Source organism: Camellia sinensis, chromosome 5, assembly GCF_055761805.1.
Source record: "Camellia sinensis isolate YWXY chromosome 5, ASM5576180v1, whole genome shotgun sequence".
NCBI classification, from domain to species: Eukaryota; Viridiplantae; Streptophyta; class Magnoliopsida; order Ericales; family Theaceae; genus Camellia; species Camellia sinensis.
The window spans coordinates 191,986,062-191,998,093 of NC_138965.1; the positions used below are offsets into that span (position 1 = coordinate 191,986,062).

Consider the following 12,032-nt stretch of genomic DNA (forward strand, 5'->3'; position numbering starts at 1 on the left):
CAGACAGATAGTTTTGGAAATAAACTTGCTCATTCAGTACTTTGTGTAATGAAAGAGCATCATCCATATGTAGAAGCATTAATTGATAGCAGGCTACCAGAGTGGAAAGAAATAAGGTTCATCCCAGCCAAGCATAACATATACCTCAGAGGAACCTCAACATTTCTAGGATACCTAGGACTTCTCAATCGGAGACCCTGGCCATGCAGAAAATTTTCACTCAGAGATCAGCTCAATAAATGGAGGAAATTCGCTAATAATCCTCTATTAGCATATAATGGAAATTATGGACATCTAGTTTGCGAAGATAAAAATCAGAAGATATACTGTAACCTAGCTATCTTAGGATATCCCTTCAGCAAAGAAACATTCGTTGATGAAAGTCAGTATTCTAACTATCAACATAGCATCTCTCATGAGTCACCACTAATGGGAGAAGATGACAAAGATAATCAATGGGAAGATGAACCAGCCATAGATGATGATTTTTACGACCAACTTTTAGCGGCAGACCTGGACGATCTCTCGAACAGAATGTATGGGTAAAAAAAAAAAACCATAAATATACTATTGTAATAGTTGGAAGTATCCTAACAAGCCCTTGTTTTCTAGACTCAGAAATTTTCCTTGACCCTTTGCAAATCCACCTTGAGGATTCACTCCACGGGTCTATATTAATAATTGGTACTTTAGTAGAAGAAGACAAAATCCGTAAAAGATAAGGGCTCTCTTCAATTATTAGAGAAATGCACGCCAAGAAACGACAAAAGATGTTGTAAATATTTGTGTCTGTAATTATTTGCATCTGTTAGTGATAAGGCTTTTCCTTCACTCGCTACTTTAATAGAGCAAATGACCCCCATCTTGCTTCATTAAAGAAAAGCTATGAAAATCATTACACGTGTCTTGTAATAAATTATAATGTCAAAATTTTATCAAAAAAGGAGGATTGAATGATATACGATGGGGTCCAAAGTAGTACACGATGTCATTATCCTAATCTTTTTATTGATAAAATTCTATCCATATCTAGAATAGTAATTTGAGTCAAAATCTATGCATTTATGACATAGAAAAATTTATAATATCTATGGCCCACACTTAGGTAGTCTTTAAGACTTTTGCGTCCGAGCTTTTGATGTATAGATTTTTTGTCTTGTATGTATCTATCAACCATGTGTATAAATTGGCATTCATGCCACGGAAGAAGCAGAATGAAAAATTCCCCTTCACTCCACTTTGTAAAAATTTCAACTCCTCTCAAAAAACCTCTGAGTGTACTAAGTCTTTCAGAAAAGAAGATACATATCACTATAAAATTTTAAAAATAATTATAAATAAATGATAAATTTTATAAATAAATAATAATTAAAATTATAAATATTTTCATATTATCAGGGGCCTTCAAAATATATTATTTATGTCATTTTAATTTTTAATATATTATTTAAAAGGGCAAATTACATATACACCCCTCGAGGTTTGGTTAAATTACAGATACCCCTGAGGTTTCGGAAATTACATCCCGCCCCCTGAGGTTTGTATTTTCATAACAATTTACCCCCTGAGGTTTATATTTCATAACAAATTACCCCCTAATTTCTTATGCAAATATAGCATTCAGGGGGGAATTCGTAATTTCTCAAACCTCAGGGGGGTATTTGTAATTTAGCCAAACCTCGAGGGGTGTATATGTAATTTGCCCTATTTAAAATCACATGATTTTATTACTTCCCGTGTCGTCGTGATAAATTTCTATCGGATCTAACAACTCAACTCAAACATTGTTCCTCTTTTAACAAAACCTAACCCTAGATTTCCACCACCATGGCCATCGACTCTGAAGAACCCACCCATCGTAATCACCGCCGGTCCCCCTCCTCCGCCGATGAATTGGAAGAGCCTTCGAAGCGTCGCAAGCATCGCCACCACCGTCACCACCGCCACCAACGCCGCAGCAGCACCCGCAAGTACGATGAATCCAAGCGCAATGAAGAAGCAGCTCATATCGAAGCCCAAAGCAAGCACCAGGAAGAAGTGGGGGTTGCTTTTCCACCGCCCTCGGGATCGAATTCTCGACCCGATTATGATGATATGGAGGAAGGAGAGATTGTCGAAGACGACGACGGCTTCGGCGGCGTTGATACTGATTTTGTGAAGAAGAGAATGGATTCTCACATGGAAGTTAAGGCGGCTGAAGTTCGCGATGGATCTGATCATTACAAAACGGTGTGTTCAGATTCCCCTTATCTCATCTTTAATAAATTTGATATTTTTTCTTTTATTATCTGTTTGGTTGCTGAGAAATTGAGGGAATGTATCGTCGAATTTTATTATTTCTATTGCTTGGTTGGTGATTCGGAGAAAAAAAAAAAAATGATTTGAACTTGTCAAAAAACTCCAGCGGACTTAATCAAGCCGGTTAATTCGTTTTTTAGTGTGTAGAAGTTTTGAAACCAACCCAGCTGTTTCTCAGCAGCAAAACGGAGCTATCTGCTGATTTTGTGATTCTTGGAGTGATTTTATTGTGAACTGTGTTCATTACAAATTTGGAGTACGTGGGTTTTCTCATAAATATTTTAGTACCTGCTAGCACCACCCAGACACGGGACATGTATTCCAAACAGATTTGCACTCCACGATTACATTTTTTTTCCAGGCAGAGTTATTCTAGGCGTTTTCTGAAGACTGATGGCTTTCAATTGATTTGTAAGAACTGGTTACAAGCGTTAATTTTTGCACTTTTTTAGCAAGATGGTTTTTGCTCCCCCCCCCCCCCCCCCGGGTTTACTTACGTGCCTTGGAATTTGTGAATTTGATCAATTTATGTATGCTTTGTTGTGCAGGGAGTTCATGGAGCTCAAAATGAGTATGGCCTTAATTCTAGTCTTCCAGAGGAAGACAATTTGGATACAAGTGTTCAAAATCCAAAGTCATTGGGGCAGAGTGATGACAAGTTGGTGAGTAATGCGATACTGGATGAGAATGTAAATATCAATGATGGTTGTAAATTCCATAAGGAGGTTGGTTTGCTAGGGTATTCAAGTTCTGAGTTTTACCTTGATGGGCATATTGGACAGGAATCCCTTAAAGAAAACTATATGCCACTCACAGGATCCAAGTCCCCTGTTAAAGAAAGGCGCAAGCGAAAGAGCTACCGTGATGATGACGTAGATTCAAGGGATTGGAGAAAATCGTTGTCATCTGGAAACAACGTGGACAAGCACAAAAATGTGGCACACTCACCGTCAAATGACAGATACCATGAGTTGAGGAATGGATCAAAGTCGCATGATCAGGCAAGGAAAAGATCTCGGTCGCAAAGCATCTTAGAAGAGGCTTCCCTCATGAAAACAACTCAGCAAAAGGATGCGCTACATTATACAGATGACAGGAGAACTGTTTTTGATTCCGATGACGACAAAATGGTTGGACGAAATGGGAACTTCCAGCATGACTCTAGGGATTTGTTTAGGGATAAACAAAGGGAACACAGTTCTAGTTATAGCAGATTTAGAGTGGACAGGCCCCACAGCCGAGAGACTCAGGACAAGGAGAGGGAGGGGAGTCGGGGGATTTGGGACAGAGATAGAGAAGGGAGGGAGATGGACAGGGATAGAAAAAGAGAGAGGGAACAGGACCATGACAGGGAAAAGGCCACAGAGAGAGATAGAGATGGGGAGAGGGAGAGGGAGAGGGAGAGGGAGAGAGAGGACAGGGAAAGAGAGGACAGACAGAGGGAGAGGGAAAGGGAAAGGGAAAAGGAAAAAGAAAAGGCCAGGGAGAGAGACAGGGAGAGGGAGAAGTACAGGGAAAGAGAGAGGGAGAGGGAGAGGAAGGAGAGTGGAAGGGATAGAATTAGAGATAGAGAAAGGGACAATGAGAGTGATAGGGTTAGCAGGTTTCGTAATTATGAAAAAAATGTTGATGGTTATAATGATCGAGATAGGTATTATAATTCCAAGCGTCGTAGACAAGATGAAAGAGAACACAGGGACAGGGGCAGGAAACATGATCAAGAAAGAGATCATGTTGCTAAAATTGATCCAGTGAGTGGGGATGAACAGAAATCTAAAAGGTATCTTTTCCTAAACATTCATGTATTTGGTGGGGAATCTTTTTTTTTTCCTCTTTCTTTCTTTCTTCTGACTGGTGTATGTATTTTGTATTTTGGCTGCAGAGATGAAGATCAACAACAGGAGTATCAAGAAAGGATTGCATTGCAACTTGTGGATCAGGAAGAAGAAGATCTTAACAGAATTAAGGAGGAGAGTAAAAGGCGAAGACAGGCTATCCTTGAAAAATATAAAACTCAGCAATTACATCAACAACATGAGCCTCATTTGGGGGATAAGGGTAAATTGCTTGATATACACAGTTTGCTATTTAGTCTAATTACTTGTCACTTTATTGCTTTAAATCTTGGACAACTTAAGGATTTTAGCTAATGAACTGGCCTTGCTTCCTTACAACCTCGGTTTCCTGAGCTAATTTTCAAGTTTGCAATTTTAGATAAATCTTGTATGTCATATTTGTTGCCTTATGTTTAAGATCCTTGGGTTCCTGATATGATTTTTCCCCCTTGTATTCTATATGTAACCTGTTAATGTTATTGGTATTTTACTGCATGCTTTGCATCATGAGTGTCAATTGGTAACAATAATTTATTTACTAAATACTAATTAGTTGGATTTTGTGTTATATGCTTTAAATTTCTTCAATATTTGGATATGCCCAATTGGTAAATTGGAATGATATGTTTCCAGTGGCTCCTCCCATCCTCCCGATAAGTTGGTTCTGGGGACCATAGAAAATTGAAGCTGGAAAATCTGACCCACTTTGCCTATCTAACCTAGATTCTCTTTCTCTAATATATCAATGCTATTTTATCATGTTGTGATCTCTATTGGTGATAACACTTATTGGACAATTGACAGATAAGGAGCATTTTGAGCAAATTTCTGAGCTGGCATCCACTGTTAATGTTGCTCTGAAAACTCTTGATGGAAGGAATGAAAGTGTGGATACCTGTGTTGCTGGCTCAGCTTTTACTGTGGGCAAATCCCCTCCACAAAATGGGATTTCTGCTTTTGAGAGGAATTCTGGTGCTGGAGGACTGGGAGAGGGTACTCCTAAGGTGTGCTTTGTTGCCAAAAAACTTTGTATTTTTGTTCTAGTATTATATCCCTATATTGCTTGCGTTGCCTCTTCTCTTACGTGTCCCAGTGTCCTTTGAAGTTATTTTTGACAAAATACTTGATTCCCATATTTTGTAGTCTTGATATTGAATATTTTTTACTTTTAAGTGCTTGTTCTATATAGGTACATGATTTCTGTTTCTGTTTGATTTTGCAGAGTGAGAGGTCAAATGATATGTTTTGTGATGACATTTTTGGAGAGTCACCTGCTGGAGTTCGTAAAACAGTAAGTCTTGTGCTTAATTTTTTTTTTTTTAATCCATTATATGCTGGTATATTCTTTTACCTTGGTTGCAGTATCCTATTGTCAGCTGGCCTTTAATAAGAAATCATAAATGAGACATGTTGTCACTATTCCAGAAAATGTACAAGTCTTTCTTTTCAATGTATCATATAACTCTGTATTAATTTATACCTTTACGTTTAACATGTACTGGCTTGTCTTTAGGTTTTCTTTCTTGGTTCATTATGACTTATTAATCAGCTCCAGCAGCTAGGCAAAACTTGAGGGAAACAATTTCGGGCATGCATGAATGTTTCATAATTAGATAATGGATTATAGTTTGTGAATTTTGTTTCCCTCAATGTTTTGAGAAAAACAATTTTGTGCATGCATGAACTAAACTTTTTCTATGGAGCTGATTCTTTGTTACTTAATTTAAGTAATTGCGGCTTTGGTCTGTAAATGGAATTTCTGAGAACGACGTGAATTGGAGGTTTCGTTTGGTTCGGTTTGGTTTGTCTGATAAGCATGGGTTTGAGGTTTGAGCTGCTGATCTTGAGATTGTGGTCATCCCCCTTTTTGTACATTTTTCCGGCCTCTATGACAATTTTCAGTCGTTGGAATGGAGCCTACAACCTGTCATTGCTTAATAATAGATTGGTGATACATGAGAATTATTATGTATGATATCTCTGCAATGGCAAGTGATTGAGACTAGTTAAGTTTAGGTCGTGCATTTATCTTGTCAAGAGCAAGTCAGAGCATTGAAAAAATCTTGGAGTTAAATTTTATTTGAAGTTTTTATTTGATAATGTCTAACATGTTCAAGTAATATTTAAACACGTATAATTTTGATAGTATTGTAATATAGTAACTGTTTGGGAAGTGGGTTAGTTTTTTTGGCTTTTTGGCTATTTTAGCCTGGGGCTAAAAAACCTCGTTTGGGAATGGCTTTTTGGCTTTTTGTTAGAGAAAGAATATAATGATTATGAGTTAGATGTGATGTTTTGTCTTATTGGGCTAAAAAGCCTATTTTGGTTTTTTTTGAGCTAAAATAGCCCCAAACCCAATCCAACCCAACCCAACCCAACCCAACCCAGCCCCTCTCCCCAAATGAAGCCATATTAGGTGTGGCCTTCCTGCCTTTGTGTCATGGGCATGGGGTGGACAAAGAGTAGGTATGATACATCCTTTTGTCGAATGGTTGTGTTTTGGCAGTCCTTTATATTGGGGATTGTTTTTGTTTTCTTAATATTTTGCTAATAAATTCATGAGATGATGTGAATAATTTATTGCACTTTCTTGACACTTGACGATTGGTTCACCTCGTGATATATTTGTTGGAGATAAGATTATATTGTCAAAGATACCAATGTGGCCCATGGGGCTTTGTGTGTGTGGATGTAGGCCAATATTGGCCGAACCACGTTAAACCTCTGTGTTCTTTCTTTTCTCTTTCATGTATCTATTATCTCTTCATATTCAACCTTATTGCCTTATTACAAAATTCAACTATATTTCCTACAATTATTCCTTTTTTCTTACACTACATTAAATAGTTGTCTTTTGACTTTAGATGATACAGTTATCATAGTTGACAAATGTTGTCATGTATAATTATGGCAAGTTTCTGTGTTTATTTTGGTCTTACAGGGGAAAGGGGATAGTGTAGCAATTGAAAGGAGTGGTCTTCATGACAATTGGGATGATGCAGAAGGTTATTACAGTAAGTACTTGTCACTCATGAATCATTTCCTTGCTTTTGTTTAAAGGCCGGTCTTACAACTTGATGTCATATTTTGTTGGCTTGTGAGGATTTGATGTGATTATGTTCACCTCTTCTCTAATTCAGTGCCTTAGTAAACCATGAATTTGAAAGGTCTTAACTTGAGGCTTGTTGCAGATATCATTACATGTAAACAAACAATTATAAAATAAGATGCCTGATTGGAAGGATGAGAAACAGATTAGGGAAAGCAGTAGGGGCAATAGACAAGTATATCAAGTGACAGTAAACAGGTATAAAGTTAAAATAAAAGGAATGGCTAGTCTGAAAGTCTTTAAAATCCTTGTATGCGATTTTATTGCAAAACTTATGTTTTATTCATCGAGTCTAATTTTTAAGCAACCTTTTTGGGGTTCCAATTTGAAAGAAGCATGCAAGTTTTCGCAGTATTGAGGTATTTGTGAGGTAAGATAGATACCCTCCACAAATATCTTTCTTTTGTGGTAGCCTATTGTGATGGCTGAGTTGTGCTACATATAAGGAATCTGATGTGATTGAGCAAGAACTTGCTTAAGGTGCTTTTACCATTGTATACTGACAAAGCGGGATCTATCTGCCTTTTTGGAGTTGAGGATGACACGGTAGATCCCTAGGAGTGCTTACCTAATTCACCGATTCCAATTTTGTTTGATGTTGGCACTGTGCTCATATTTTGCCCTGGTTTGGCTAACATGTTGGGGCTAAAAAGGCACAAAATGACAAAATAGGTTAAATAAGCTAAGAAGACAAAATATCACGTCCAACACATAATCATTATATTTTTTTTTCACAAAAGTCAAAAAAGCCAAAAAATCCAAACCAAATGAGGCTAAAAAAGCCAGGCTAAAAAGTCCCAATACAAAAAAGTTGGCGATATTAGTCAATGCCAAATGAAGTTTTTATTTAATTGAAATGAACATGTCCATTAGGAGTCTCCTGTGTTATAAAAATGTAGATTTTTTCACAAATTTGAACATTATTTCATGGCAGTAATAAAGAAATGGCCATCTGTAGTTTGACCTCCTTGATAATGGTTTGAAAGAGTATGCAGTGAACAGTTTCTCATAATATATTTCCGGTAACAAAAATCATTTACAAATTCCACAACTGATTCTTGGGCTATAGTTTTTTGTTCATAAATTTGTGCCTTAATATAATAAATAAATAGCTATTTGTCCTCATGTTGTCAGCTCTCTGTATGCAGGCTACCGGTTTGGTGAAGTACTTGATGGTCGATATGAAGTTACTGCTGCTCATGGAAAAGGTGTCTTTTCAACAGTAGTTCGTGCAAAGGATCTTAAGGTTGGACCCGGTGATCCAGAAGAAGTGGCAATAAAAATTATACGTAATAATGAGCACATGTGAGTAACTAACACAATCCCCCTTCCCTATCAGTTTTTTTTTTGGGTGCTATTGTGGTTGGGTTCTATTGAGGCAACACTTTCAGTAACCCCTGATTTTCTTGGAATTATCTGCTCGTACTGGAATGTATATAGGCATAAGGCTGGTAAGGAGGAATTGATCATATTAAAGAAATTAGTTGGTGCTGACCCAGACAACAAGCGCCATTGTGTTCGTTTCCTTTCATCCTTTAAGTACCGGAATCATCTTTGTTTAGTTTTTGAATCCCTTCATATGAATCTACGTGAGGTCTTGAAGAAGTTTGGCCGTAACATTGGGCTTAAACTAACTGCTGTGAGAACATATGCGAAGCAACTTCTCATTGCACTAAAGCATCTCAGAAACTGTGGTGTTCTTCACAGTGACATAAAGCCGGATAATATGCTGGTAGGTATTGAGTATTCTATTATGGTTGGCTTGCTTATTTTATTAATTATGTATTTGCATAGACGTCTTAACTTTTGTTCATTGCTTTTCAGGTAAATGAAGCGAAAAATGTGCTGAAACTTTGTGATTTTGGCAATGCCATGTTTGCTGGTAAAAATGAAATTACTCCTTACCTTGTGAGCCGCTTTTATCGTGCCCCTGAGATAAGTAAGTATTAAGCTTAAGCCATATTGTTGATTTGTTTAGATAATGCTGTATTTTGCTGGAGGAAAACATTTAGACACTCTTCTTTTTGTACTTCAGTTCTGGGCTTGCCTTATGATCATCCAATGGATATTTGGTCAGTTGGTTGCTGTTTGTTTGAGCTCTATACTGGGAAAGTTCTTTTTCCAGGTGCTACAAACAATGACATGCTTCGCCTTCATATGGAATTAAAAGGTCCATTCCCGAAGAAGATGCTTCGGAAGGCAAGTATCTGCTTCACTTATGCAGAACTATTAGAGTTCCTCTTTTGTTAGGCTCAAACTTCTCTAGATGTTCATTTATGCTTTTTTACTTTGGATATCTTGGCAGGAAGCTAACTATTTTGATATAATTCGTATTAATCAATGGTTTTGTTCTTGTTTGGTGAAATAAACCTGACTTTGCTTGCTTCTATTTTTTGCCCCCCTTATCTTCATTTTTGATAGGGAGCTTTCACGGAGCAACATTTTGACCAGGATTTGAATTTTCTTGCCACAGAAGAGGATCCTGTCACAAAGAAGGTAGGCATAAACCTTGAAGTAATATTGATCCTGTTTTTTGTTGTTAAGCGAACCTGTACTTGTTATGGATGAGATGTTTTGGTGTTACATGATTGATCTTCTAATTTGGTCATGCAGACTATGAAGAGACTGATCCCTAGTATCAAGCCGAAAGATATAGGTGCAATAGTTATGAGCTCTCCTGGTGAGGATCCGAAGATGTCAGCCAATTTCAGAGATCTTCTAGAAAAAATATTTGTGTTAGATCCAGATAAGAGGATAACAGTATCACAGGCATTGAGTCATCCTTTTATCACGGGCAAGTGAACAATGGTGCTGACTTTCTGACTCCAGAAAGGCTGTTGCGCTAGATATTTGTACATTTTGGCTAAATTTTTATTGAAATCTCTACTCACTGGGAATTTATCTGTCTTTATCTTCTGTATGCTGGCTTAAGAGCTTTGGGGACAGTTCTTGGCGTGGTGGAAGTCAAAAGAGATGATGTTTAGTCTGGAGGCCACTTGGCGGTCCTTTCAGTGGAATATTTTCTGTTCTATTGTAAGACAACTTGCCAAAGGCGTTTTTTTCTTCTTCTTGTAATCATTCTTGATGGTGGCCATTACAATTTACTTCCTTATAAACATGTGCATTCTCACCTATCATAATTAAATTTGTACTTTGGATAAGTTCCTGGAACTTCATCTGTGGGTGTCATATGCACCAAAACATTTATGAGGACAGATTTTCGTTATGTTGATGTTTTTGGTTATCTTGTTTTTGGGACTTCTTACTATGGTAGCTGGGGTCTCTCTCTCTCTCTCTCTCTCTCTCTCTCTCTCTCTCTCTCTCTCTTTCACCAACTGTTTGTCCCTGATGGTTAATCGTGCTTGTACAAATTGTTACCCACGTTATGGGGTATTGAATCTATATCCTTCTTGAGCATTGTAGCCTATGGACTACCTTTTATTTTTTGTAGTTTAATTTGTCTATGTTGTCAATTTAGTTTTTTTTTATTTTTTTGAATTGGTTGGATCCTAGAGAGTCTAATTCTATTTTTCATTCAGGAGATCTACCAGTGCTATGAGGCAACCACTCAGTGCTTTAGATGCATAAAGGCACTCTGGAGAAGGTACCTTGGTTTGTTTAATAGGAGCTTTTTGTGACATCCTTGAAACTACATGGCTTGTTATCTGTTTTTAAGTCAATACTTTTCTTTCTTGTAGACTCTAGTGACTGGAAATTCATACAATGATAATTCACTACTACATTTCTCTCGGTTGCACTTTGATTTATGTGAGCATGTGTGATAGATATTAGTGCTGTCCAAATTTTGTACTTTGTATTGTTTTAGGAGTGTGAGCATGCATCTACTGAAACTTTCTCACAAAGGTTAATTTATTTGCAGGTTGAACATGTATTCACATGTTCTTAGTTGCATGATACATTTGTATTAAGTTTTATTGTGTACATTTACTTACTTTGTGGTGAGGTGGCTATTACAGTGAGAGATCTGTCTTCAGTGCTTTCTATGTTTGCTTCTATTATTTGTGTCTTTAAATAAATTTGCATTCTAATCAAGTTGTATTACGTCTGATTCATGGTTTGGCCATTCTGGAGGAATTTGCACTTGGAGGTGTATTGCTGCAGCCTTGAAGTGAAAGTACTGTTCAGTGAGTCACCCTCTTTGATTTCCTGCTTTTCCTCTTGTCAATAAGATGATATCTAGTGTACATCAGTCGATGGAAAATGTGTTTGATATGACCTTTTATCTTTTTAGGGTACAACTCTCCATGCTTCTGCACCTTATGTAAGTATCCTTAATTTTTTCTGATTGTTTTAAGTTTGTCTTGTAAGATTTCTGAATGATATCAGTATATTCAATTGTTCTAATACAAAGATTACAACCATTATATATAGCAATCCTAATGCTAATCTGAAATAGGAAATACAATCAATCTAATATTCACAATCAATCTAAAATACATTTCCATAATTACTGTAAGTTTTCCAAGAAAAAACTGAAAGTGAGCAGTGATGTGAGACTTCATAAAGAAATCAGCAAGTTGGAATGTCAAAGAAACGAAAGGAAGCGAGATGGAGCCAGACTGCAGATGCTGTCGTACGAAATGACAATCAATCTCAATGTGCTTCATTTGCTCATGAAAGACAGTGATATGTGCAATTTGAATAGCACTGCGGTTGTCACAGTAAAGGAAGGTTGGAGAAGACTAAGGGACACCCAACTCAGTCAAGAGACAATGAAGCCAAACAATCTCAGCAATGGCATGAGCCATAGCACGATATTCAGCTTCGGT

General features: G+C 37.2%; 1 protein-coding gene across 14 annotated transcripts in view; it reads left to right on the forward strand.

Moving 5' to 3' along the window:
• The first annotated feature begins 1,705 nt into the window (after nt 1–1,705).
• The window catches only part of LOC114298473 (uncharacterized), a 73,107-nt gene continuing 62,780 nt past the window's right edge, over nt 1,706–12,032 (forward strand). For 12 of the 14 annotated variants that reach the window (XM_082870934.1, XM_082870933.1, XM_082870940.1 and 9 more), the window contains exons 1-16: nt 1,712–2,229; nt 2,847–4,078; nt 4,181–4,356; nt 4,938–5,137; nt 5,356–5,424; nt 7,075–7,147; nt 8,391–8,547; nt 8,683–8,974; nt 9,067–9,181; nt 9,278–9,445; nt 9,668–9,738; nt 9,856–10,036; nt 10,175–10,275; nt 10,782–10,846; nt 11,335–11,387; nt 11,495–11,524. In XM_082870934.1, the coding sequence (XP_082727060.1) occupies nt 1,828–2,229; nt 2,847–4,078; nt 4,181–4,356; nt 4,938–5,137; nt 5,356–5,424; nt 7,075–7,147; nt 8,391–8,547; nt 8,683–8,974; nt 9,067–9,181; nt 9,278–9,445; nt 9,668–9,738; nt 9,856–10,036; nt 10,175–10,275; nt 10,782–10,846; nt 11,335–11,387; nt 11,495–11,524 (3,385 nt within the window). In that variant the 5' untranslated portion in view covers nt 1,712–1,827. Of the gene's footprint in view, nt 2,230–2,583; nt 2,710–2,846; nt 4,079–4,180; nt 4,357–4,937; nt 5,138–5,355; nt 5,425–7,074; nt 7,148–8,390; nt 8,548–8,682; nt 8,975–9,066; nt 9,182–9,277; nt 9,446–9,667; nt 9,739–9,855; nt 10,037–10,174; nt 10,276–10,781; nt 10,847–11,334; nt 11,388–11,494; nt 11,525–12,032 lie in introns of those variants that run through there. The other 2 variants (XM_082870937.1, XM_082870947.1) reach the window with 2 other exon arrangements.